Source organism: Danio rerio, chromosome 15 (genome assembly GCF_049306965.1).
Source record: "Danio rerio strain Tuebingen ecotype United States chromosome 15, GRCz12tu, whole genome shotgun sequence".
NCBI lineage: Eukaryota > Metazoa > Chordata > Actinopteri > Cypriniformes > Danionidae > Danio > Danio rerio.
In genome coordinates, this window is record NC_133190.1 from 17,287,810 (window position 1) to 17,315,517 (window position 27,708).

At 40.8% G+C, this 27,708-nt stretch overlaps 3 protein-coding genes and 1 long non-coding RNA gene across 4 annotated transcripts in view; 3 read left to right on the forward strand and 1 right to left on the reverse strand.

Moving 5' to 3' along the window:
- Window positions 1-344: 344 nt before the first annotated feature.
- On the forward strand, window positions 345-1,301 carry or94a1 (odorant receptor, family 94, subfamily A, member 1). Its single transcript, NM_001110317.2, has one exon. The coding sequence runs from the start codon at window positions 345-347 to the stop codon at window positions 1,299-1,301; it is 957 nt and encodes a 318-aa protein (NP_001103787.2).
- An 873-nt stretch (window positions 1,302-2,174) lies between these two features.
- Window positions 2,175-5,123, reverse strand: LOC141377801 (uncharacterized). The gene is made up of 3 exons (XR_012390719.1): window positions 4,833-5,123; window positions 3,854-3,972; window positions 2,175-3,767 (listed from the first exon to the last, which is right to left on the reverse strand). It is a non-coding gene; the product is annotated as an uncharacterized lncRNA (long non-coding RNA).
- Window positions 4,684-27,708, forward strand: part of c2cd3 (C2 domain containing 3 centriole elongation regulator) — a 453,012-nt gene continuing 429,987 nt past the window's right edge. Inside the window, exon 1 of the mRNA XM_073923467.1 lies at window positions 4,684-5,425. The gene's annotated coding sequence lies outside the window, so the exon portion shown is untranslated. The remainder of the gene's footprint in view (window positions 5,426-27,708) is intronic.
- si:ch211-24o8.2 lies at window positions 24,072-26,985 on the forward strand. Its single transcript, XM_009291569.4, has 2 exons — window positions 24,072-24,092; window positions 24,348-26,985. Exon 2 carries the CDS (start codon window positions 24,359-24,361, stop codon window positions 25,304-25,306), a length of 948 nt encoding a protein of 315 aa, XP_009289844.1. The 5' UTR covers window positions 24,072-24,092; window positions 24,348-24,358; the 3' UTR covers window positions 25,307-26,985.

The following is a 27,708-nucleotide window of genomic DNA, read 5'->3' on the forward strand; positions in this document are numbered from 1 at the left end:
CACAGGCAAATCTAAACTTAGCTCTAGATGTCATCAGCTACACTGGCGTCACTCAGAGTTTATCTCTGTCAAGCTCTATATAAATGTCTGCTATAAAGCATACTCCATCATTTGGCTCATGCAGGTAAAGTTATGATCAGTAAATAACTTAAGAGTCAATAAATGTTACAAATGTTACAAACATTTATGAGTCTGTAAATGTTCCAACATATGCATCATATCTTTCAATGTCAATTCTTTGCATTTGAAACATTGATAATGTACCTAATCATTGTATTCATTGTTCATTCCAAGTATTATTTGTATTTATGTCATTGCGGTTCTTAATGTCAGATGTGTGCAGAATGTCCAGTTATAACAGCAGTGGCGATGAGCAGATGCAGCTGATTCAGGTGGACCCCGTGCGGAGGAACATCTCACTGGCGCTGACACAGGTCATCGTGTGGCCCTTTATCTATCTCATCTTCCTCATGCTCCTCATATTCTCCAAGAAAGAGACTTTTACAACTGAAATGCGCTATATATTGTTCGGACACTCTTTGTTAGTAGACTTAACGTTTCTTCTTTTGACGGATTTTGTGGTGCTTTTGTCATACAACCTTGTTTTATTACCTCTGCAGTTCTGCATCCCTGTTTGCATGTTTATAGAAACAGTGGCAGTAAGTGCACCTCTGACCGTCGGCGCCATGTGTGTGGAGCGTTATGTGGCCATTTGCCTGCCTCTTAGACACCATGCCATCTCCACCTCCAGAAGAGCCTTCATGGTGATTTTAATGATCTGGATCGTGAGCTCCATAAACCCGTTTATTGACATGTTCATTCTCGTCAGCACAGCCTCTCATGAATACTTGACTCAGCTCACACACTGCCACTATGAGATTATGATCCCTGAAAAGATCCGCGTGTTTGCCAGGGGGTTGTTGTACATTGTGGGGCTCGTGGTTATTTTAATAATTGAGATATTTTGCTATGTAATGATTTATCTCGCTGCTCGTGCTGCATCTGGTGACAATAAGAAATCTGCGTCGAAAGGGCAGCGCACTATTTCCCTGCACATACTTCAGCTGTTTTTATGCACTGCAGAGGTGATGTGCCCTTACATTGAGTCTGTGGTCATGCAGTATGATATTCAGTCATATCTGACTGTACGATTTATAAACTTCCTGGCATTCAGCATCACTTCTAGAGCGGTCAGTCCTCTTGTGTATGGATTTAGAGATGAGAAATTTTATACAGCGATGGTTTACTTTATCAGATGCAAAAACAACACAATCTCTTCTGACATTGATAAGCAAACATGAAATACATGTTTTTAAAGGTTAAACTTATGCTAAAACATCTATTGACTTTACTAAATGTAACTGAAAAATGTTATGTAATTTAAAATAAATTAGATCATTTTTATTGAGAGCATCACAAAAGCCTCTTGATGCATATTTTTGAATGACTTGCTTTACTAAGTTGTACTTATTTGTTTGTGCATATTAACTGCATTACTGAAATATGAAGAGTTCAGATGCAAAAACCTCTAAATGCCATCTAAACTTTTTTTCTCAGGCTCTTGTGGGTATAGTCATTTTAATTATATGTCAATAAAAAGGGTATTTTCATTGCCTGTAAAGTGAAATAACTTCACATAAACAGAAGATTGGGAAAAAATTTCAAGATTGGGAAAAAAGTTTTTGCATCTGAACTTTAGATTTTAAAATTGTTAGATACAGTTAGCAGATTAACTTGTATTTAACCATTTATTTATAATTACAGATTTTAATGGCCTAATGATATATTATGTATAATTATTAGATTTTTAGATTGATGTTCATTTCAAATGTTCACACTGGAAAATAAGTCGGATTCACAGATAAGTGTATGCAACATGTAATTACATAAAGTTATCTTTGTCTCTTTTTTTAGCTAAATAGGTATTTAGAATTTTTATTTGACAAAGACATCATTGTTGTTTGCTATTAATAAAATGTGTCTCATAAGTGATATGTTGGTAATAATAGCAAATACAATACAAACAACCAAGTGTCACACTCAAAACATTTCATTTTATATTTATTGAGGATAAACTGGATCATATTTAATAATTTAAACACACTTAATAAAAGAGTGTGTCTGCTGTGTCCTGTTCAGTACTCATTTGTTTTTGTCTTTTTTTAATTTTTTTTACATACTGTACTGTAAATATCATATTGTTTCCTTTAACAACACACATGACCAAATCAACTTGAAATAAACCAAGTACTCCCTTTTTCATCTCATGTAGAATGTATATTTAATGTATATTAAATTTCCATTACTGATAATTATAACATTATATTAATAAAATTACATTTACTAGTGCCACTAAAGCACTTACATTTACTTTGTTACTCAAAGATTTTCAGCATATTTAGGGTTTAAAATCTATTGCTGTGCTTTGAAACAGACATCATCCTCCAGTGTTTGCTTAATTTGAACTGAAACATAAAGACTAAGGCTTAGCTCTTATAACAGCTTATGGCAGCCCCTGAGCCAATAGTAATGCTGAGTATTTCCTTCTAATCTTCTTCATATGACTTTAAATATGTCTATTAGCATTAGATATTAGCAGGTTTAATATGTCTGGTGGCCTGAACTGACATCCACATGACTCATTCAAGAATTTAAGGGACATTTCAAGAATTTTCCAATCATTTGTCTTGAACTGCATTGATATACGGAGAAAAAATTGATAATTACAGTAAACTGAAATGAGTTGACATTTTCCACCATTTTGTGCTTTGGCTAAAGATACTAACCTCAAACCCTGGCATGTCTAAAACAGAATTGTGTATGTTCGTCTGGCATGTTAGTCTTGGATTGAAAGTGCCCTTCCTAAATGATCTGATCCCCCCGCATGTAATTACATCTATGATTAATTTCTGTACTTATTATTACATCTTTAATTACACAGTTGACAATCCCTTACACTTTAACCCACCCTTAAAATCAACCCATACCACCAAACTCGAGCCTAACCCATATCCCACCTCAAGAGCACCAGAAGTGTCCTACAATACATTATAAACATAGCAAATACATTGTATTTATTTTTTGTAAATCAAGTACATAGTAGTTAAAGTCACCTAATATAAAGTAGGACCAATGTTTCATGCAATTGTTTGTATGAATTGGTAAACCCAAACAAAAGGATTAAATATAGACTCAATTATGATAATTGAAGTTTAATGTAATTTGAAGCAAAGACAGTTAGAAATAGCTATAGTGGAGGCCTTTAAGTTCATATTTTCAAGACAGAATGTCCCTAAACACATACAAATTTTGCCTGGACAGTATGGAAAACTTAAAAGAAAGAAAGAAGTAATTTCTAAATTTATCTTCACTTGTATCTCACTGCAGACAATACAACAAACATTATTTAATGTGTTCCTCCTGATTTCTTTTTTTTAATTAAAATGTATTTCCATTTTTGTTCTTGCAACACCATTTAAAAAATTAAACAGTATCATTAAAGCATTTACCAGTTTGGAATGTTGCCGTTCCTTTTCACAACACTTAAAAGAAGTTTAGGCCTGAAGACACCAAGTGACAAAGTGTTTCAGTTATTATTTTTTCCCTTTTTTTTGCAAACAAGTCTTAAAATGTACGCAACAGTACAGGGTTTTCTTCGTTGCATTTTGCATCTAAAGTACCTCTATAATCTTCTTGCAAAGCCGGGACTTTGAATTGTTTGCAGAAAGTTGTTTTGCTTTGTCTTGTTGAAATATGCATGGGCACCCCTAGAAAAAGAGACAACATATTGTGCTTCAAATTCTCTATGTATACTTTTCAGCATTATTGGTGCCATCACAGAAGTGCAAATTACCTGTGCCAAGGGCACTGACACAACCCCATACCATGACAGACACTGGCTTTTGGAGTTGCTGGTAACAGTCTGGATGATCCTTTTCTTTTTTGGTCCAGGACACACAGCATCAATTTCTCCTAAAAAATACCAGAAACACTGATTCATCTGACCACAGTTGTAACGGAGGGTCTGACACAGAGGGATCCATTTGCAGTATATTTACTAAACAGAGTTTAATAACAAACAGCACACAGATGTTAAGCGTGTGCGAACTCACATAAAACACAGTTGTAGTTAGTTGAAGGGCTGGCGGCTGGCAAACACAAGGTGAGTAATCAGACATGGGTCAAAGGCAGGCGGCGAGTATCAAAGTCAGGATGCAGGCTAGAGTTCAGGGCAGGCGGCAGGCAATACAGAGTCGAGAACAGTCCAAAACGGGAAACGCAGGCAATAATCAGGAAACGCTCAATAGTGTTAGCCGGGGCAGAACAAGACATCGCACTGAACTTGAGTGAGAGTGTGGCTTATATAGGTGAGTGTGGGTCGTTAGCGGGATGAGGAACAGGTGTGTGTGCTTATCAGTTTAAGTGGATGATGTAATGTCTAGAAGTCCGGTGATGATGACCTCTGCTGGCCAGAGAGGGGAATGACTGGGACCGAGTCTGTGACAACAGTACACATTGTGGTACTTGACAAAGGTTTGCCAAAGCCCATGTGCTGATATCGCTTATAGATGAATGATGATTTTTGCATTGCCAAATTGACTGTTCCTTAGCTGTAAGTGTCAGTCTCTTCAGCATAAAAGGATGGCGTTTCCTTGCTTCCCCTGTGCTTATATGCGGAGCTAATGTCACATCCTCAGTCTGATCATGCTGTCTGTTCCCCATTTCTGTTTACTTGTAGTGAGCGCACGTGAATGTTTATTTTGATCACTCCCCGTATCTCTTCTCCCTCTCGTTACCCCATTTACCATCTATTAAGATTGATTTTTACTCACCTGCACCCTATTAGTAATTCCTCTCGTGTCCTATTTATTCCCCTCCTTGTGTGTAGTCCAGTGCTAGATTGTTGTTTTGCGAGCGCGCCCACGCTTAGCCATTTGCTTCTGGTCTCGTCTTGTCTCCTGTCGTGGCTCTCCTATCCTCTCCTATGTTGTCTTGTTGTGCTGCTTCATGCCGGAACCATCTCCTTGCACTTTGCCTCTCCTTAACATCCTTTGTTCCCAGGCCGGACTGCTTCAACCTCACGGAGCCCATCGGCTTCAACTGACTGCCGGCTTCCTCTCCCTCGCTCACGCTCCACTTCCGCATTCCCCTTACGGCAACGTACCAGCACGCCCCCTGCCGGGTAACAGCATTATAGACTCTATTGTTTGCATATCTTTTTGGCTCACCTGTCTTTTGCTTTTGCTTTTTTTTGAAGACTGTGAACAGGGTGCCCCCTTTTGGATCTGTTTGGCGACAGGACCAGGTCTCTGTTATCAAGGACTTAACAGCGCCCTCTTCTGGGAGTTTTTCATGCAGTTTTTTTGTTTTTATTTTTCTCTTAATTTTCTCTGCAAGCGCCCAGTTGGATTTTGAATACACACCCGTGAACTTGGGGGGCCGTTTCGCGAACTGAATCGCATAGCTGAGTCTCCACCGCGAAGGGCTGGCCACGCTAACCAAGCAGGCAGAGCTCTCGCTAATGGACTCATCGCTACAATTGCTGACGTACCAGCAGTGGGGCAGCGTGGTGTGGGTGTGCTGATCTGGGAAGCCCGGGGGTCCCACGGAAGAGCTGGAGGCGAGAGATTTGTTCTCACTCCGCACCCAAACTCCGGAGGGGAGGCTCAATGGGGGGGAAAAAGGAGACCGTCCTCCAAGCGCTCGTGAGCCACTGGCAAAACGCACCGAACCTGCGAGCTAGAAGCATAGCATCTCAGACTGACAGATTTTAGGCTGTCACATCCAGGGAAGTGGAAAAGTGCTCTTTCATTGATGTTTTCATGGCAGTAAAAAGTGCTGTTGGAAATGGGGCCCCGCCCTCCAGCGGGGAAAGAGCAAGTTCCCTCTTCTCCAGATGACCTGTCACAGGGACGCTTCGTGGTTTGTTACCGGACTTAGCGGTGCTCTGGGCAGGGGGGCTGCCTGCTTTCGAGGTGCTCAACGCGCTCGCTTCACCGGAGGCGTGTGCGGGGGCGGTGCAGCTCCTGTAGGCGGGCGCCTTTGGCGAGGAGCAGCAGATATGGATGGTACGGCGAGCGGAGCGGGCTTACGGTCCCACTGATAGGTGACATTACCCATCGCATCAAACTGCTCTCTCACCGCCTTGAATTCCTGGGTGAATTGGCAGACAGTGTCACCAAACAGGCCAGCTTGGGATATGGGGGAGTCAAGAAAGCGGACTCGTGCAGCTCGACCAGTGCCTGCGCTTGGTAGCGCTGGTAGGTGGCCATCACGTGCGAGGCGGAAGCAGCCTGGCCCGCAGCCTTGTAAGCTCTAGCTCCGAGGGAGGCTGATAGCTTACAGGCTTTGGATGGGAGGCGAGGCGGACCCCGCCAAGAAGAGGCGCCAAAGATTGACCGCAATCACGTGCTCAACCTGAGGAATCGCCACATACCCCCTGGCCGCCCCACCGTCAAGAGTGGTGAGGGCGGAGGGACACGCAGCACCGGCAGAGAAAAGTGCCCTCCAAGACTGCATGAGCCTACTGTGCACCTCCGGGAAGAAGGGGATGAGAGGCTTTGATGGCTTAGCCCTCCGGACCTCTACGTATCACCCATCTAGTCGGTCCGGCCGCCCGGGAAAGCATGGCTAACATGTCTGTTTCAGGATCCATTTTGACAGCGCTCATCTGCCCGAGGGGGGCGAGCGGGTCTGGATTCCCGTAGGACAATGAAAGCCCACCCTCTGATGCAGCAGTGGACGTCTGGTCTCCGGTGTCATCGAACGTAAGGGCTACCATCTGTTTAGACGGACCGCTTCCTCCGCTCGAAGCTTGGATGGAGCACTTGGAGGAGCGGGAGGTCCGCAGGCCCGGAGGCGACAGATTATCTCCCACTGGAATCCGCAGATCTGCCCGAGTGCCCGCTGCCATGCAGGGGACAGCTGGGGTGGATTGCCCTTTTGCAAAAGGTTAGCCGTGATCTTAACTGCGCAACAGTCATGGCATCACAATGACGACATGAACTGCCTGCGAGCAGCGCATTAACATGCTGGACCCCCAGACATGCAACACAGTGCCCATGCCCATCATCCGGGGACAGGAAACCACCGCATCCAGAAACGCACGGTCGGAGCGCCCTCCTGAAAAGGATGTGTTGCACATCTGTGTTGCTCTTTTTGTGAAGTGCAACTTTATAAGCACCGCTCTGGAGGACCGGACCCAAAGAACGCCAGGCATGGGAGAAACCCAGCTCGAAAGTCTGCCGCTTCGTGTACATACTCTGGACAGGGAGAATGCTCTCGTTTGCTCAAAATCACTGGATCACAGCAGGAGGAACCCTCATCGACTCTCTCAGAAGGCTGTAATAGTCTCTAAAGCGAAAAGGATGGCGTTTTCTTGCTTCCCCTGTGCTTATATGCGGAGTTATATGGCAATAAGGCACACGTACACAAGCTTACGCTGCCAATTCATTGGCATTTCATTGGCCCGTTGTATACTCTTTCAGAAGATTGGCTTTCTGAAAGGAAATTCCCATTCGTAGATTAATAAATAAATACACCAAAAGCATTGAAGTTCCCCATCCGAAGGGGAATTTGTCCTTTGTATCTGTGGATTGGAGCAGGCTGTGTGCACTATAGCATTCTGTGTGACACAAACATGAAACCAGAATACATTCACCTCAACAGTAAGTACAGTCTGTTTATCTCCTGTATGTGTTTGTGCTCTATGTACCATTCATCCTCTAGATGATAATTATTGTTTGAACAAGTGGCCAGTTTCAGCTGCAGTTTGAGTGTCTATTTTTAGTGTACAGGGGGAAGGCATTTCAGATTCTAGAGAGCAGTTAATTGGAAAGGATATCTGATGAGAAGCTGAAATAAAAAGTGATGTCATCTAAACCATCAATCTCCACACTGAGGTAAGTGAGAGACAAGTGTTTTCAATGTTTTTATCTTCAAACATGGATTTTAGTATTGTTCTGAAGCACACTTGCACTCTACTATACACCAGAAAAAAAAAAAAAATCTATTTAGTTCTTTCTACCTGATATCAAAACTACAACAAATTGACATCTACACTACCTGGCAAAAGTCTTGTTGCCTATGCAAGTTTCAGGAACAACAAATAATAACTTGTTGATCATTTGGCATCAGATGTGGCTTATATGAAAGGCAAAGGCCTCTAGATTACGCTTATTTTACCAAAATAAAATATGATCATGCCTTGATTTTTAACTATTTAATTAGGAGAGTCAAGTCTGACTTTGCTTAGACAAAAATCTTGTCACTTACAAAAATAATGTACAGTATAAAATATAAAGTCATGGTGTAGTGGAGTAGTGGAAAAAGAACTAATATTGTTTATGACTTTTTTCCCCCTTTTTTATTGTTTTAGCATCAGAAAAAAAGGACACAAAGGCCATTTCACAATACACAAACAGTCAAACAAAACATATTACAATATTATCCAGAAAGCATAAGAGAAAAAATGTTTTATTAAATATAAAAAAATGAATAATTTACAGAGAAATGTGCAGACTCCACGGCTCAACATATTCCAAATCAATCGCACCTATAATGAGTTACAAGTCAGCATTACTGATCTAAAACATCAGGTTCCAGATTTTCCAGGGTTCCAGATTTTAAAAAATGTGTTTACTTTATTTGCCATGCTATATCGCATTTCTTCATACACAAAGATACTCCCTGTGATATATATATATATATATATATATATATATATATATATATATATATATATATATATATATATATATATATATATATATATATATATATAGAATAATGAAGTCTGTGGATAACTTTAAATTGAATCAGTCTGTGTCTTATGTTAATAGAGCAATCATGAGTTTTGGAAACATAATCTTCCCATGACTTATCTGATATCGCTGTATTAAGCTACCTAACAGTCCAGTAATTGATTTTGATCAAACTTTTCTTATAATAATTGTTGTGTCATTATTTTGGTGGTCAAAATGGCATCCGCTTATGGATGTCAAAAAAAGTAAGGTTTTGACATGAAATCAATTTTTTTTACATCATGCTTGATGTCGTTTTGACGTCAAGTGCCTGCTGGGAAATTTGCTGCAGATTGGTCAGCAGCAAATCCAGATGTAAATTTCTCATTTCAGCTCATCCCAGCAGCACTTTACTGGATTGAAATCTGATCACTGTGGAGGCTGTTTGAGAAGTGAACTCATTTGCATGTTCACTCTGTTTATAAAGGGATGGACTTGTCTTGTTGTCCAATGTTGCCCAATATTTGCCATGGAAATACAGTGCATGATGAATCCATGTTTTCATGTTGTTTATGCCAATTTCTGACCTGACCATCTGAATGTTGCTGCAGAAATTGAGTCAACTTGGTCAACCTTTAACCTTATTTTGTCCAGTTTTGGTTAGCCTGTTTGAATTATAGCCTCAGATTGCTGACAGGAGCATCACAACTGTGCTCTTCTGTAGCTCATGTGCTTATATGTTTCTGCAGGCCTTGAATGTATTTAGTGTTTATTTGAGTTAGAGTTGCCTTTCTATCAGCTGAATTAGTCTGGTCATTCTCCTCTGACCTCTGACATCAACGGGGCATTTTCACCCACAGAACTGCCGTTCACAGGATATTTTCTCTTTTGGACTGATGATTGCGCATGACAATTCTAGACGAGCCTTTCCAGCACCAGAAACTACTTCAATTACTTGTCTTGCTCATTCTGATACTTAGTTTAAATTTTAGCAGATTGTCTTGACTATGTTGCTGCCACATGATTGCTTGACTATTAAGCAGGACCAGACAGAGTCTATAGACATTTGTTTAATTTCTGTACAGAATTTTTTTTTAAAGTCTGTGGATTTATGCAGAATATTTTTTGGAGTAAAGTAAAAAAAAAAACTTTTAACTTTTATTTAATGTGTACAATGATAATCAGATCTACTTGTTTGGTAAACAAAGCAATTCTTTAGTAATGATATTACTAAATTATTATGAAAACTAAATAAATATATTTTAAACACAAAAAAAATCTGCTGATTTACACAAAAAAAATCTGAGCACGCACATTCAGTGTGGGTCTGCTAAAAATATATTTTTATTAATGGTTAGTTAAACAGACGTACCAAATAAAGAGGTGCACACTTAACCCAAATAGTTGACTTTACTAGAAAGTTGTGTGGCAGCCCATTGTCTTAAAGGGGTGGACCACTAGGATATCATATTTTAAACTTTAGTTGATGCTTAATGTAGCTGTGTGGACATAAACAACATCTCTGAAAGTAAGACGCTCAAAGTTCAATTCAACGGGAGACCTAGGCTGTTTCTCAATATGCGTTCTTCAGCGGTCTTGCGTCCTCGTGTTCTCGTGCAACGTCATCATCAGCTGTCTAAGTTCAGTTCCAATACTCAAGACCGCAAGTACGGAGGACGCGTGAAACTTCCCGGATGTGATCTTGATATCGAGGACGCACTGATGGAGACTTGAGCACCGAACTCACTTTGGAAGTCTCAGAAGTCATTGCGACTGGAGGTGGAAAGCGCAGCATTTTATTTAGATTTATTAATAAAGTTCAGAGATATCACCTATTTACCTCAGGAGTTTCCCTAAATGAATCGGTGAAAGTAAACATTAACATAAATATCGTAATAAAGGAATAAACACATTAAGGGTTGTTTGTTTGCTGAAATTCGTATTGAAATCTGTTTTATTTATACTGTGCAGAGTATATTTATAATATTTTTATGCAAAGTATATATTTTTAAGAGGAGGAAAACAATACATCGTTGTATGAAGGCTGTAATGTTTAAATAATTTCTATTTAAAACGCGTGAAGGTCACGTGACCATCAGGAAGAGCGCAGCATCCCATTTCTCAAAGGATGCGTTCTCTGCCCTCGCGGTCTCCTGAGTTCGTTCTTCCGAGGACACCTGGCAAGACCGGTCTCCACAAGAACGCAAGTCCGTTCTCTGCGTTTTTGGAATTGAGAAACAGCCCTTGACTTTTACAGAGTTAGCTTAGCAAAGCCTACAGTGAACAAATTTGGGAAAAACAAAAAAATTCATCAGGGTTAATGAGATTATAAAGGCTTCTGGTTACGCGCACTCCCGACATGCATACACCCTGCACAGCAATGGCACATGGCCAGAGACTCTGTAATGTTATAGCAGAGAAAGTTAAAATGTCGTCCAAAGCATTTCCACAGAACTTGTTCTGTTTCTGGTTTTGGGTTTCCAAATGACACAAAACAAAGAGATAAGGGCTTACAGTTTAATTTTAATTATTTTTAGAGATTTATAAAAAAAATATATATAGCTAGCGTTTGACAAAGGACAGCTTCTAGAATTTTTCAGTTCAGTGCTGCATTCAGCTAAAAACTCCAACCAACGAAGCTGTGATTTGTGAGCCATAACCTGTAAGTATTTTAGTTGTTAAAATTGATTAATAACATGCATAGTTTCTAGCGTTAACAGTGTTGTAGCAAGAATGTAAACAACTGAAACAATCTAGCTACAAATTCATATTTATTGATGTTAATTGATGTAAACAGCCACAATCTTTAGCAGCGCCACAGTGCCTCTCTATTCGGATGCCTTCTCTCTATGCAGCTGCTTTTCGTGCGTTCTGCAACAAACATATGTGAACATTTCATATTACTTTCATGTGCTTAATCTGAATATATGTGAAAGTCACTTGTCAGATTTTATTTTAGAGAGCAGGCATGAGGTTCAGCTGTGTGCTCTTCATTTTCTGTCTGATTCAGCTACTACAGCGCAAAAGCGCACGCTTGTAGTAGTGTGACATGAAGCCGATCCGAGAATCACAGCACATTATGTCAGCTGACCAATCAGAGCCTCTTGGGTTGGACCTTTCTGTGGAACTGGAAAATATGACAGTGGTTTTCATGTTAGCTGAGTAACTGTATATAATCAAAGCAAGATATACGAAAAAAGAATGTGATTTTCTACAAATTAAGCATGAGCACATATGGATTTGCATCTTATAAACACAACCAAGCCTTATACAATGTGGACCACCCCTTAAAACCACTTTTTGTTTTTACTAAACAGCCCCAGAAGAATTATCAGAGAACATGTGGAATCTGAGGGTGTCACGGTTGTAGATCTATCTGCTCTTTTTGATGTGTCTGCGTTGTGTGACAGTTCATGTTATGTAGCGATCGTATGTTGCAGTGCTAGCGTGTGTGCTTTGTCTCTGTGTTTGTGTGGGAGTCGCGTGCCTGTCAGTGTTATTATTTTGTGTCATCAGCTGAGCGGTCACATGATCCTCGTCACCTGATCGTTGCCTAGCACCGCTCAGCTGATAATCAGCGCTCCAGGTGCAGCACATTTCTGCTCCTATAAATGTTCAGCGTTCCAGTCTCACGTTGTCAGTTCGTTGTTTGTTCACGGTCTTCTGTGTTCCTGTCAGGCTCTTCTCGTTGGTTTTTAGCTGGTGGTGAGTGTAACATATGCATTTGGATGTGACCTGTGAAGTCACGTGAGTTGACGTCACATGCAGGTGGCGCATGTAAGGAAGTTAGTGTGCAAGTGAATAATAAAGAGCTATGTTTCCTCCAGCATGCGAGTCTATTGTCATCATCACAGAAATACATAAACATCACAATGGCGACGAGGATACTAACGCGATCTCAACCCATGATTTGAAGTTTTGAAGAAATGCTTCCCGTACGTGAGTGAGTAAACACTATCACACAGAAGCTGTAGCCATGCAGTCGATGATGAATCAAACATCCATCCAGCCATTTGACACAGAAACAGACCCCAGTTCGTTAGGAACTCGGTGGAATAAGTGAATACAGCGTTTCGAAAACTTCATTATTGCAATGAATATTACCGGCGACGCTCGGAAGAAAGCGCTACTGCTGCACCTTGCTGGAGAACGCGTGCATGACATATATATACGTTTGCCGCAGATGAAGATGAATACACAGAAACAAAAACGAAACTAAATAACTACTTCTCCCCTAAAAAGAATACACAATTTCTTGTTTATCAGTTCAGAAAAGCTGTTCAGCAACATGGAGAAAAACTTGACACTTATCAAACCAGACTGAGGATGCTTGCAAAAGACTGTGAGTTTGCCGATGTTGACTGTGAAATAAAAGCACAGTTGATACAAAAAAAGCGTCTAGGCTGCGTAGAAAAGCACTCAGAGAACCAGATTTGACTTTGGAGGCTTTATTAGACCATGGGAGAACGCTGGAAATATCTAAAAACTGAAAAACTAAATCACTATGCAAAAGTGTGTCGATCTAACACTACGAAACACCCTCAACAACGAAAATATAATGATCGTCTACAGTACAAACGTAACAGCAATCCACAAACAAGCAAACAAGTTGCTGCAACATGTGTCAGTAATACACAAGATGACTCATCAAGTAGTGAAGATGCATATGTGTTTGTTTTAAACAGCAACACATGCCAACAACAGCCACAGACTGAAATAAAAATAAACGGCACCAGGGTTAGAGCTTTGATCGATTCTGGAGCTGCTGTAAATATTATTAGCAAAGCAGAATTTGACACGCTTGCACCAAAACCACAAATCAGACCAGCAACAATCAAGATTTTCGCATATGGTTCTGATACTGCTCTACCCATCATTGGAGTGTTCCAGTGCGACGTCAAAGCATCACATAGTGCTACAGAAGCTAAGTTTTATGTACTTCAGAAAGATGGACACACTCTTCTAAGCTATGGAACAGCACAAGAGCTTGGATTAATAAACATCAGCAGCTCCGTTAACCATACAAGCACCATTCGTACAGTAGCTGATGAACTAATTGAAAATCATCCAGATCTGTTCAAAGGAATAGGGAAACTGAAAAACTTTCAAGTTAAGTTGCACATTAATCCAGATGTTCAACCTACATGTCAGCCACACAGACGTGTGCCATTCCACATTCGACAGAAAGTGGAAGCTGAACTACAACAACTGACAAACAATGACATCATAGAAATAGTTACAGGTCCAACGCCATGGGTTTCCCCTATTGTGACTCCACCCAAACCAAAAGATCCTGATAAAGTCAGAATTTGTGTTGACATGCGCCAAGCTAATATAGCCATACAACGTGAGCGTCACATAACGCCCACCATTGATGATGTCATACAACAGCTAAACGGTGCAAAAGTGTTCTCAAAACTTGATCTTAGAGCTGGTTACCATCAGCTAGAACTTCATCCAGACAGCCGATACATCACTACATTCACCACTCATCTAGGACTAAGGAGATACAAAAGGCTTAATTTTGGCATATCATCCGCTGCAGAAGTGTTCCAAAATGCCATAGCATAAACGCTACAAGGCATAAAAGGTGTAAAAAACCTCAGCGATGATATCATTGTTTATGGTGCCTCACAGAGAGCACATGATGAAGCGCTCCAAGCTGTTTTTCAGAGACTACAAGACATGGGTCTTACACTAAATCGTGAGAAATGTGAGTTTAACAAAAACAGACTTGAATTTTATGGATTCATTTTCTCTGACAGTGGCATCTCAGCAGACCCCAAAAAAGTTGCAGCCATTCTACAAGCCAGTGAACCCAAGGATCAAGGTGAAATTCGGAGCCTACTAGGGATGGCAAACTACTGTTCACGATTTATACAGGACTTTTCGACAATCTGTGCACCTCTTCGTGATCTAACTAAAAAAGACACACCTTGGCAGTGGGGTGAAATGCATAAGCAAGCTCTACAACAGCTCAAAGATGCTTTAGCCCGTGCCACCACTGTATCATACTTTGACCCCTCAAAAGACACTGAACTTGTTGTAGATGCCAGTCCAGTTGGGCTTGGTGCCATTTTATCACAAACACAAAATGGTCAAAAAAATGTCATTGCATATGCCAGTCGCGCACTCAGCGACACTGAAAAACGATACTCGCAAACTGAACGCGAGGCTCTAGCCATTGTATGGAGCTGCGAGCATTTTCATTTGTACATTTACGGTCATCCTTTTACTTTAGTGACTGACCACAAGCCTTTAGAACTGATATGGAACAACCCAAGATCAAAGCCACCAACCAGAATTGAACGATGGGGCCTCAGACTCCAGCCATACCAATTCAGAATAGAATACAGAAAAGGAATTGACAATCCTGCTGATTTCATGTCCAGACACCCTGTGCCACTTGATGTAGAATGTAACACGAGGGCATCCAAAGTGGCAGAGGAGTATGTCAATTTCATGGCTCTGCAGTCAACACCGAAAGCCATGATGATAGATGAGATAAAAACTGAGACAAAGAAGGATGCCGTGCTCCAGCAGGTTTGCTCCTGCATAAGAAACAACTCATGGCACATAAATACACGAGACCCACTCTTTGCTGACACACTAAGGGCCTACTCACACTATGCCATCCGTACCGTGCCCAGGCCCGTTTCCCGGATCGTTTGAGAAGTGTGAGTGCGCTGAATCGGGCTCAAGCACGGTTCACTTGGCCGGCCCTGGCCCGGTTGGAAGAGGTGTGCCTGAGCGCGGTACACTTGGGCTTTGGCGCGGTACGCTTGTGTGTGAGCGCGAAACGCGCCAAAGCCCGAAACCGAAAGCGAGACGTGACTTTTAAGGGACTGTTTGATATGGATTTATTAATCATTCTTACTGTTCAGTGATCGCAAACTGCCGTAGTTTATTAAAGACGCAAACTCCTCACAGCACGCCAGCTGCGCGCCTTCAGCAGACCTCCTCATTCCTGCAGCTCGAGAGCTTTGATTGTTTATGAGCGCCAAAAGTGGCGGATCTGTTCGGTTAAATATCTGACTGTGTGTCCCCGCATCCCTAAGGACTGTTTGGCGAAATATTTGACTGCATGTCACTGCATAACAAATGACTGAAAGGATATAACTAGAGAAATCTCCACTGTGCTGCTGAGTGAGAGCGTATGGCAAGCCGTTTTAGCATTTAAACCTTGTTCTGACTATCCATAAATATATTTAGAGATATAATTATATATTTTGACAAGTCATTATTATAATTCGACTTGTCAGAATGACAATTAGAGATATCTGCAATTACAATTGTATTAGTACGAAATCAGATTGGAGATATCTGCAAATATATTATGACTAGTCATATTCCTCCATTGACTTCCATTGAAAAATATTTGCAGATATCTCTGTGTTTTGACTCGTCAAAAATCCAATTCAAGATATCTACAACTGTAATTCGACTATTAGTAAATTAATTAGAGATATCTTCAAATATATTTGTAAATATCTCTAAATATTATGAATTAAAGACATCTGTATCACTAGTAAAAACTCAGTTAGAGATATCTCTAATTACAATTGTGACGAGTCAAAACTCATTTAGAGATATCTGCAAATATTTTTCAATGGAAGTCAATGGAGGAATATGACTAGTCATAATATATTTGCAGATATCTCTAATCTGATTTCGTACTAGTACATTTGCAATTGTAGATATCTCTAATTGTTATTCTGACTAGTCGAATTATAATTATGACTAGTCAAAATATAATTAGAGATATCTAATCAGAACAAAGATTTAAATGCTAAAAAGGCTTGCCATAGAGAGCGCTTCTGAACAGCGCAGCAGCGATGACGTAAGCGTGCCGTGGCCCGGTATGGTGTGAGCGCGGGCCGTCGGGGGAGACGGGAGGGGGGACAAGCGTGCTTTGGCCCGGTTCGAGGCAACTGTACCTAGTGTGAGTATGGCCTAAAACAGTACAGAAATGTCAGTTCTGAACTCACTGTGTCTCCGAACGATGATCTCATTCTCAGGGGCTCTAGAATAGTCATACCATCTACTCTAGAGCAAAGAGTCTTAGATCTTGCTCATGAGAGCCATCAAGGGGTTGCTAAAACCAAAAGTCTTCTGAGAGAAAAGATATGGTTTCCCAACATTGATCGGAAAGTTGAAGTCATAACTACAAATTGCATTGCTTGCCAAGCAAATACCCCCATCACGCATGTCGAGCCGCTTCAAATGTCAGAAATGCCAGAAGCACCATGGCATAATCTGAGTGCGGATTTCTATGGGCCATTACCATCTGGCGAATATCTGCTAGTCGTTATAGATGACTACACTCGCTATCCTGTAGTCAAAATTCTCCATTCTACATCAGCAACTACTGTGATACCAGCTATTGATGATGTTTTTTCTATGTTTGGAATTCCCAAAGTGCTTAAAACTGACAATGGCCCTCCCTTCAACAGCAACATGTTCGCACAATTTGCTGTCTACAGTGGGTTTCACCATAGGAAAATAACACCTTTCTGGCCACAAGCTAATGCTACAGCAGAGAGATTTATGCGTACTTTAGGGAAAGCCATTCGAATTGCTCACACTCGAGGTCTCCCTTGGAAACAACAGTTAAATGTTTTCCTTCGTGAGTACAGATCCACACCTCATTGCACAACAGGGACTTTTCCGGCTGAACTGCTCTTTCAAAGGAAGATGCGCACAAAAATTCCCATAGCTACTTCAAGTATCATCAGTGTGGATGATGTTGTCCGCAAAAGAGACAAAAGCGCAAAGGATAAAATGAAAGCTCTTGCAGACACTCGAAAACATGCCACACACATTAACATCAAACCTGGGGACACTGTATTGTGCCGGCAACAGAAACAGAACAAACTAACGACACCATACAGTACAAAGCCACTCACAGTCACCAGAGTCAAAGGCACTATGGTAACTGCAGAACGCCAAGGACACTCTATCACAAGGAACTGCTCTTTCTTTAAAAGACTCAACCAGGAGATGCCTGAGCTTTTGTTTGAGCCAGGACATGGAGATGAAACAGAAGAAAATGTCACACATACAGTCCCTCCAAAATATCCTTTCAGGCACAACCGTAGGCCTCCTGCCTACCTTTCTGATTATGTTTAGGTAAAAAAAAAAAAAAAATTGCATTAAAGTTCTACAATGCACATGAAACAGACTGTTCAGGTTTTTCAAGTATTCATGTCGCATAGGAATTTTAATTGTTGCAGAGTTTTCTATGATTGGCAACAGTTAATACTTAAAATAGTTTGTTGCATAGTTATTATTGCATATTAAAAAGTTTGTAAAAAAAAAAAAAAAAGGAGTGATGTAACATATGCATTTGGATTTGACCTGTGAAGTCACGTGAGTTGACGTCACATGCAGGTGGCGCATGTAAGGAAGTTAGTGTGCAAGTGAATAATAAAGAGCTATGTTTCCTCCAGCATGCGAGTCTATTGTCATCATCACAGAAATACATAAACATCACAGTGAGTGGGCTGGTTGTTTTCCTTGTGCAGCTACTTGATGCTTCCTGTTTACATCTAAGAAAATGTTTGATCCGCTCTGTTGACGTCTGTCATGGACATTTAATCGGCGCTGCCAATCCATCTCCCTTCTTATCATTGACTACATGGATTATCTGCACTCCCAGCCATTTACCTATTTTCCTGTTTTTTGTTATATCTTCATTAAAGACCGGTTTACTTGCATTTGGGTTCCACGTCTTTTATGTGTGATCGTGACAGAACGAACTGACCAACATGGACCCAGCAAGTACCGCGCAGATCCAAGAAGTGTTGCTCAGCAGTGTTGCCAGAATGGAGCAGCAGGACCAGCAGATGAAGATAACCAGCCAGGCCATCCATGCACTCATCAACCAGGTCTCCGAGCTTGCTAATCAAGTCCAGTGCCTCAGCTTGGGTCTCAGCACCGGTTCCACACTGTCTGTTCCTTCCGTCTACCCGCCTGTCCGCCCTGTTTATTGACCTTATTCTAAAATGCGGAAGTGCGCCTGTTTTCGCGATTGTCTTAGAACTTCCGATTCAGTCGCCTATGGGAGAAATGACTAGGAATAATAAACGGCAGAAAATGGCCAAACTACTTGCTCAACAAACAAATGTTTGCATGACTACACAGACCAAGTAGCATAATATATTAAGAAAATATTAAATTGCAACATCAAGCAGCGTAACGAGCAGTTATTAACGTCAAAAAATGAATGGAAGTGATTGTGACCGGAAGTCGCGAGACAAAAAGATTCAAATGGCAGCGCCCACTCGTCAGCTGAGAATAAGGTGAATAAGGAGAGCCCCCGGACTTCTGAACCACGACTTCCTGCACCACAATGTTATGCAGGTGAACCCCATTTATGTAAAGCCTTTTTAGCCAAATGCTCTCTTTATATATCGCTCTAACCCTCATCTTTCCCCACCGAGGAGAGCAAGGTGGCATTTTTAATTAATTTACTGTCTGGCAAGGCGGCATTATGGGGGACCTCGGTCTGGGAGAGGAAACTTATCTGTTGTGAGACTTTTAAAGCCTTTTCAGAGAAACTCAGGGTGGTCTTTAATCTAGCGGCGTCGGGGAGGGAAGCTTCCAGAAGGCTCACGGAGCTCCGTCAGGAGAATCATACTGTGGCTGAGTACTCTATTGATTTCCACACCCTGGCGATCGAGTGCGGTTGGAACAGCGAGGCACAACGGGACATGTTTCTTCACGGACTAGCGGACCACATCAAGGATGAGATTTACGCCTTGGAGCTTCCCAAAACACTGGAGGATCTCATCAGTGTGGCCATTAGATGGGACAGTCGACTGCAGCGCAGAAGCGTTCATGAGGAGCGTCGCTCTCAACGCCTTCTCTCACGGACCTGTTTCCCAGAGGTAACGCCCCCTGCTCCGGATCCTGAGCCTATACAAGTGGGAGGATTTCGCCTCTCATCAGAGGAGAGACGTCGCCGGCGTACAGGGGGGTTATGTATGTACTGTGGTGTTGCAGGTAATTTTGCGGCCGTATGTCCGGTCAAGAGCAGTAAGTCATCCACTGATAAAAGTTTATTGGTGGGTGAGATTATGGGTGAGAATGACTTCTCCATTAACACATCCTTAAGTTGTGTGTTAATTCTAACTTTCATGTCTGCCACGCAATCATTGATTCAGGAGCTGAAGGGAATTTTATTGACTCTAAACTAGTTAATGAACTTAAGATTCCTTTTATTTTTCCCTCTTCACCCATCGCTGTGCATGCACTTAGCGGAGTTTCCCTCTAACCTGTCACGCACATCACAGCTCCCATTAGACTCAACACTTCTGGTAATCATACTGAAACTATTTCTTTCTTTCTCACCAGCACTGTTAATAATCCTGTCATTCTGGGACATCCGTGGTTAGAGTTAAACAAGTCCCACATTAATTGGGGTCACAACGCAGTTCTTTCTTGGAGTGAGAGTTGTCATAAGTCTTGTTTATTGTCTGCTTGTTCCACTGTTCCTTGTTCTGTGTTTCAGGAGGAGCAGGTGGATCTGTCAAATGTGCCCCGTGAGTACCATGACCTGAAGAGAGTGTTCAGTAAGTACCGGGCTGCTTCTCTACCTCCTCATCGTCCCTATGACTGTGCTATAGATTTATTGCCAGGTACGTCTCCACCTAAGGGCAAGTTATATTCGCTGTCTGTTTCAGAGAGGAAGGCCATGGAGAAATATATTTCTGATTCTCTAGCAACCAAGATGATCCGCCCGTCTTCTTCACCGGCGGGGGCGGGATTTTTTTTGTGAAAAAGAAGGATGGTTCCCTTCGTCCGTGCATTGACTATCGAGGGCTGAACAGCATCAAGGTTAAGAACACTTACCCTTTGCCGTTGATGTCTTCAGCCTTCGAGCGTCTGCAGGGGGCGAACTTCTTCACAAAATTAGATCTCCGCAATTCTTATCATTTGGTTCGCATAAGACTGGGGGATGATTGGAAAACAGCTTTTAACACCCCTAGAGGGCATTTTGAGTACTGCGTTCTGCCCTTCGGCCTTTCCAACGCTCCGGCTGTTTTCCAGGCACTCGTCAATGACATGTTGAGAGATATGATAGATCACTTTATCTATGTCTACCTGGATGACATCCTGATTTTTTCTCACTCTCTCCAGGAACACATTCAACACGTCAGACGAGTGGTGCAGAGGCTGTTAGAGAATGGGCTTTATGTCAAAGCGGAGAAATGCATTTTTCATGCACAGTCGGTTCAGTTCCTGGGATATATCATGTCAGTTGAGGGGATGTGCATGGATGCAGAGAAGATTCAGGCTGTGGTAAATTGGCCAACCCCAGATTCTCGTAAGGCCTTGCAAAGATTTTTGGGCTTTGCCAATTTTTACCACCGTTTAATTTGCAATTTCAGCCAGGTCGCCGCGCCTCTGACTTCCTTGACCTCCTCCAAGACGCCGTTCAAGTGGTCTAGCGCAGCAGAAGCTGCCTTTTCCAAACTGAAAGGTTGCTTTGTTTCAGCCCCGATCCTTATTGCCCCTGATCCTTCCCTGCAGTTTGTGGTGGAGGTCGATGCATCGGAGGTTGGGGTCGGAGCCATCCTGTCCCAGTGTTCCGCCTCGGGTGGCAAGATCAATTCTTGCCCGTATTTTTCTCATCGATTATCCTCTGCAGAAAGAAATTACGACATTGGTAATCGAGAGTTATTGGCCGTCAAGCTTGCATTGGAGGAGTGGCGTCACTGGTTAGAGGGCTCGGGGGTGCTTTTTATCGTCTGGAACGATCATAAGAATCTTGAGTATATTAACTCCGCTAAAAGATTAAACTCCAGGCAGGCTCGGTGGGCATTATTTTTCAGACTGTTTAATTTTACGACCTCTTACAGACCAGACTCCAAAAACATCAAACCTGACGCATTATCACGTCTTTTCGACCCGTCGGATCGCACGTCATCACCTGATCCTGTGCTTCCCCAGAGGATTGTAGTAGCGAACATTTTTAGGGAGATCGAGTCGAGGGTTCGCACAGCCCTGGATGGGGTAACGCTCCAATCGGATGCCCACCGAGTCGGTTATTCGTGCCGGAGGAATTACGGTCCGACGTTGTCCGGTGGGGTCATTCCTCCAAGGTAGCTTGTCATCCAGGGGTGAGTCGCACATTATTCGTTATCAAACAACGATTCTGGTGGCCAGCTATGGCTCGTGATGTGCGCGATTTTGTATTGGCTTGCTCTGTCTGTGCGGTTTCCAAGTCTTCCAATCGCCCACCTGCCGGGCTCCTTCAACCGCTGTCAGTGCCTTCGAGACCCTGGTCACACATCTCGCTAGATTTTGTTACTGGTCTTCCATCCTCTAACGGTAACATGGTAGTTTTGACCGTAGTGGACAGGTTCTCGAAGGCTGCTCATTTTATCTCTCTGTCCAAATTACCATCAGCCAGAGAGACAGCGGTTGCTGTCATTGATCATGTCTTTCGCATTTATGGCTTCCCGACGGATGTGGTTTCTGACACGGGGCCTCAGTTTGTTTCTAAATTTTGGAGAGAATTCTGCCGTTTATTGGGGGCCACTGTTAGTCTTTCTTCTGGTTTTCATCCCCAGAGTAACGGCCAGACCGAGAGAGCCAATCAGGATCTTGAGCGCACATTGTGATGTTTGGTCTCGCAGAATCCTTCCTCTTGGAGTCAGCAATTTTCGTGGGTGGAGTAAGCACATAATTCATTACCAGTGTCGGCTACGGGCCTTTCTCCATTTCAGTGTAGTCTAGGTTACCAGCCACCAGTTTTTCCCAGTCTGGAATCCGAAGTCGCGGTTCCCTCCGTTCATGCCTTTGTCCAGAGGTGCTGTCACACTTGGAACAGTTCCCCCCCGCCGTGCCTCGTAGATGGGGAAACTGCCTATTCGGTTAAGCGCATTCTGGACTCTAGACGGAGGGGACGAGGATTTCAGTACTTGGTGGACTGGGAAGGTTACGGTCCGGAAAAGAGAAGTTGGGTCCCGTCCGGGGACATACTGGATCATTATCTTATCGATGATTACAATCGCCAGGTAAGCTCATCTGGGGAGAGGGTAATGTCACGGTTGTAGATATATCTGCTCTTTTTGATGTGTCTGCGTTGTGTGACAGTTCTTGTTATGTAGCGATCGTATGTTGCAGTGCTAGCGTGTGTGCTTTTGTCTCTGTGTTTGTGTGGGAGTCGCGTGCCTGTCAGTGTTATTGTTTTGTGTCATCAGCTGAGCGGTCACATGATCCTCGTCACCTCAACGTTGCCTAGCACTGCTCAGCAGATAATCAGCGCTCCAGGTGCAGCGCATTTCTGCTCTAATAAATGTTCAGCGTTCCTGTCTCACATTGTCAGTTTGTTGTTTGTTCACGGTCTTCTGTGTTCCTGTCAGGCTCCCCTCGTTGGTTTTTGCTGGTGATGAGTGGGCTGGTTGTTTTCCTTGTGCAGCTACTCGATGCTTCCTGTTTACATCTAAGAAGATGTTTGATCTGCTCTGTTGATGTCTGTCATGGACATTTAATCGGTGCTGCTGATCCATCTCCCTTCTTATCATTGACTGCACGGATTATCTGCACTCCCAGCCATTTACCTATTTTCCTGTTTTTGTTATATCTTCATTAAAGACTGGTTTACTTGCATTTGGGTTCCACGTCTTTTATGTGTAATCGTGACAGAGGGTTAAAAAAAAAATCTAAATACTGAGACAATTTCCAATAAAGTTGTCAAAATTTTGTTCTTAGAAATGTATACTACAGTAAAGGTTCTACAGAAAAAGTTTGCCAAAAATATTAATTTATTGTGATCTTTACTTAATAGTCTAATGAATTTTGGCATAAAAGAAAAAAATATATAAAATTTTTAAACATTTAATTAATGGATATTGCCAAAAATACACCCATGTAACAAGACTTATTTTGTGGTCCAGGGTCACATTTGACAGATACTTATACAAAGTTATACACACAGTAGATCCTGCATGTGGAATGTCACATGCATGGTAGAGAATGAAAGGCAGAATATGAAAGATAGTGTAGCTAAATGACACACAAAAAAACTAAGAAACAAAATCTTGCCTACTGCCATTCTAGTTGATTGTCCCATTTTAATATTTTTTTATTCTAGCACATAAACTACAATCTAAGTATTGACTTATACCAGATATCAAATATATAAAAAAAAAAAAAACATGATTGTGTCTTAATGCACCACGTCTATCCCCTAAACACAAGCGCATCTAAATTTGGCTCTAGAAGTCATCAGCTATGCAGACCTCGTCCACAGGAGTGTACTGTCAAACTCTATATAAACTCTATGTTCAGTGCGCTTCATCAGTTAATATACTCGATGGTCAAAGTAGAGTCTTACTGTCAGTAAGTAGTGGCTTTGTAGGGAAGGTTGTATGTGATATTTTCTTAAAAACATATGTAAGCTTTAATTATCTAACCTGTATAGCCTACTTTATTATTTGTGGTTTATTTATGTAATAGTCTATTTATTGACAATAGATTTTGGAATACAGAACTTGGATAGCCACAGTAGGCTATGTTGATTGCATATTGTAATTAGCCTGCTGAGGAATGTCAATTATGCCACTTATTAGTTTTTTCCTGTTTCTTTTCTGTCAGATGTGTGCAGAATGTCCACTCATAACAGCAGTGGCGATGAGCAGATGCAGCTGATTCAGGTGGACCCCGTGCGGAGGAACATCTCACTGGCGTTGACGCAGGTCATTGTGTGGCCCTTCATCTATCTCATCTTCCTCATGCTCCTCATATTCTCCAAAAAGGAGACTTTCACAACTGAGACTCGCTATATACTGTTCGGACACTCTTTGTTGGTCGACCTGATATTTATTTGCCTGACAGACCTTGTGGTGCTTTTGTCATACAACCTTGTTTTATTACCTCTGCATTTCTGTATCCCCATCTGCATGCTAATGGAGGCTGTCACAGCATGTGCTCCACTGACCATCATAGCCATGTGTGTGGAGCGTTATGTGGCCATTTGCCTGCCTCTTAGACACCATGCCATCTCCACCTCCAGAAGAGCCTTCATGGTGATTTTAATGATCTGGATCGTGAGCTCCATAAACCCGTTTATTGACATGTTCATTCTCGTCAGCACAGCCTCTCATGAATACTTGACTCAGCTCACACACTGCCACTATGAGATTATGATCCCTGAAAAGATCCGCGTGTTTGCCAGGGGGTTGTTGTACATTGTGGGGCTCGTGGTTATTTTAATAATTGAGATATTTTGCTATGTAATGATTTATCTCGCTGCTCGTGCTGCATCTGGTGACAATAAGAAATCTGCATCGAAAGGGCAGCGCACTATTTCCCTGCACATACTTCAGCTGTTTTTATGCACTGCAGAGGTGATGTGCCCTTACATTGAGTCTGTGGTCATGCAGTATGATATTCAGTCATATCTGACTGTACGATTTATAAACTTCCTGGCATTCAGCATCACTTCTAGAGCGGTCAGTCCTCTTGTGTATGGATTTAGAGATGAGAAATTTTATACAGCGATGGTTTACTTTATCAGATGCAAAAACAACACAATCTCTCAATTACATGAATAACTCAAAAATAAGTAAAAGAAAAATGTGTAACATCTTTACATTCATATGAGATTTTTGTTTAATATTCGATGCGCACTAACATGTAAATTAGCAGGTTTGAGTATTTTGTGGATAACAAGTGTTTTCTGTTTATTTATGGTTGTGAACTGCATTATGGGAGCTTGATCTCTGCTCTGTTGACTTTTGGTGTTGAAAATTTGTCAATTCAGCAAAGTTACTTTTATTGACATTTGTACTTTGAAATACTATTATGTACCCTGTATTTGATCAATTAGTCCTGACAGCATATGTTTTTAGGTCATTACTTATTAAACTAAGTTAATAATGTTCTAACTTAATTTTATAAGTTATGCAAGCAGTTTTAAGTCAGTTTCACATAGTAGAAGTTCAATGGACTCAATGATTCAACTTAAAAAATTAAAGCAACTAGGATTTTTTCAGTGTATAAGAAATAATACAGAGAGAAATAAGTCTGAAAAGAAACAAAAAATGTACAGACATTGAAATATTATATATATAATATTATAATTTTTTTTCAAATTAAGTTAACTTAAAAGTTGTTGAAAGAAGGTCCAAATCAATGTAATTTTAAATAAATGGAGGGAAAAACATGAATCACACAATACAGAATAGCATTTATATTTATATGGTTTTTGCAGTGTGGATGTTTTTCTTGTTTTGTTATACTTAAAAGTAATTGATAAGTGCTCCATTATGATTATCCATAACACTCTATCATATCCAGAGTTTGTATTTGTCCGGTGTCCTGACATTTACGCATCAGGTTATGCTACCACTGTATTTGACACTGTATTTGAATGGTTCTGGGGTTGGAGACTTGTGGTTAGGGATTAGGTAGGTTAGGGTGATATTCCTACAGCTTCATATCAAACTACTCCACATTAAATTTTACACCGGTAGCAAAATCTGATGGGTAGCATATTGCATTATTAAAATGTGCATCCTACTTTTAGAATGGAAGGTAGAACAATCTGACAAGGTATGGACACTAAGTGCTTTGGAAGGTGCCTCTCGCATTCAGTGTATTGTTTAGTAGCGACCTCTCTTGGTCGGATTGAGCATTATTTGTGGAAGAAAGACTTTTCCTTTACATTATATTGACTTAAAAGATGTGTAAAAAAGATTTATTGATGATAAGAATCGCATGACATGAAAGATTATTAAAGATTACACATTGCATTGTCAAATCGAGTTCATTTATGCAGTACTGCTCTGCAAAAATCACCTTAAAGTTTAACACATAAATGTTTGCACAACATAAAATCATCAGTTTAAACATTACAAATCTATTAATGCACCCTAAACATGTAGTATGTAGTTACAGTCAAACAGTCTAATCATTGAACAAGAGCAATTATTTAAATAATATTAAAGAAATGTCGTCAATCAAATGCCATAATGTCTGCTGTGTGGCCTTTGCATTCCACTCAGGCATGATGCAATCATGACTTCAAAACAGCCTTTACTGTGCATGATTTCTCTGTATTCCTGTGACTTGGACCCTGAGCTCTATAAACCCTTTGTTTACATGTACATTCTTATACTGCTGCCTAAGATAAGCACTTGAGGGGATTCATCACTATTGTTGTCTACTTTTTTCTTTTCACAAGTGTTTAAAAGTGCTTTATGTAACACGTTTTTCTCCACCATTAAACATTTACCACAAATGTTCAGTTTTCTGCAACTGTTTTTAAAATAAATAGCAATAATATTGGCCAACAGATTTATGCACAGTTAAGAATTAACAATAAATTATTCAAAAAGTAATAATAAATTGTAATTATTATTATAATTATGACTATGATAGGTTAAAAAAAAGAGACCGTCCTACATGCTTTGGGGATTCCTATATTGAGAATTATGAGTAACACTTTATAATAAGGTTGTAATAGGTTTGTTAGTTCATGTACAGTATTTACTAATAACAATACATTTATTACAGTATTCTTTCATCTTTAAACGGCATCATCTTTGTTAATGTTACTTAACGGAAATAGTTATGCATAGTTAGTCCACGCTAAGTCATTGTGCAACTGTTGACAAGCATGAATTTTTATTTTAATAATGCATTAGTAAATGTTAAAGTATTATCAATAAATACCATACAAGTAATATTCATTCTTATGTTTGTAAATACATTAACTAATGAAAACTTATTGTAAAGTGTGAATAAATTACTGTATAAGATAAGATAGCAAATGTTTTTGTTTGTAGTAGGCCTACTAAACATATTTATAAACTTAAAATATGCATATATATATATATATATATATATATATATATATATATATATATATATATATATATATATATATATATATATTTTTTTTTTTTTTTTTTTCCCAATTATAACACCCATAAGTGACTCCTTTTCTGCATTG

What these genes read in the sequence shown, in the direction of transcription:
- or94a1 (NM_001110317.2), top strand. Translation starts at nt 345, where the DNA reads ATGTCCAGTTATAACAGCAGTGGCGATGAGCAGATGCAGCTGATTCAG.
- si:ch211-24o8.2 (XM_009291569.4), top strand. Translation starts at nt 24,359, where the DNA reads ATGTCCACTCATAACAGCAGTGGCGATGAGCAGATGCAGCTGATTCAG.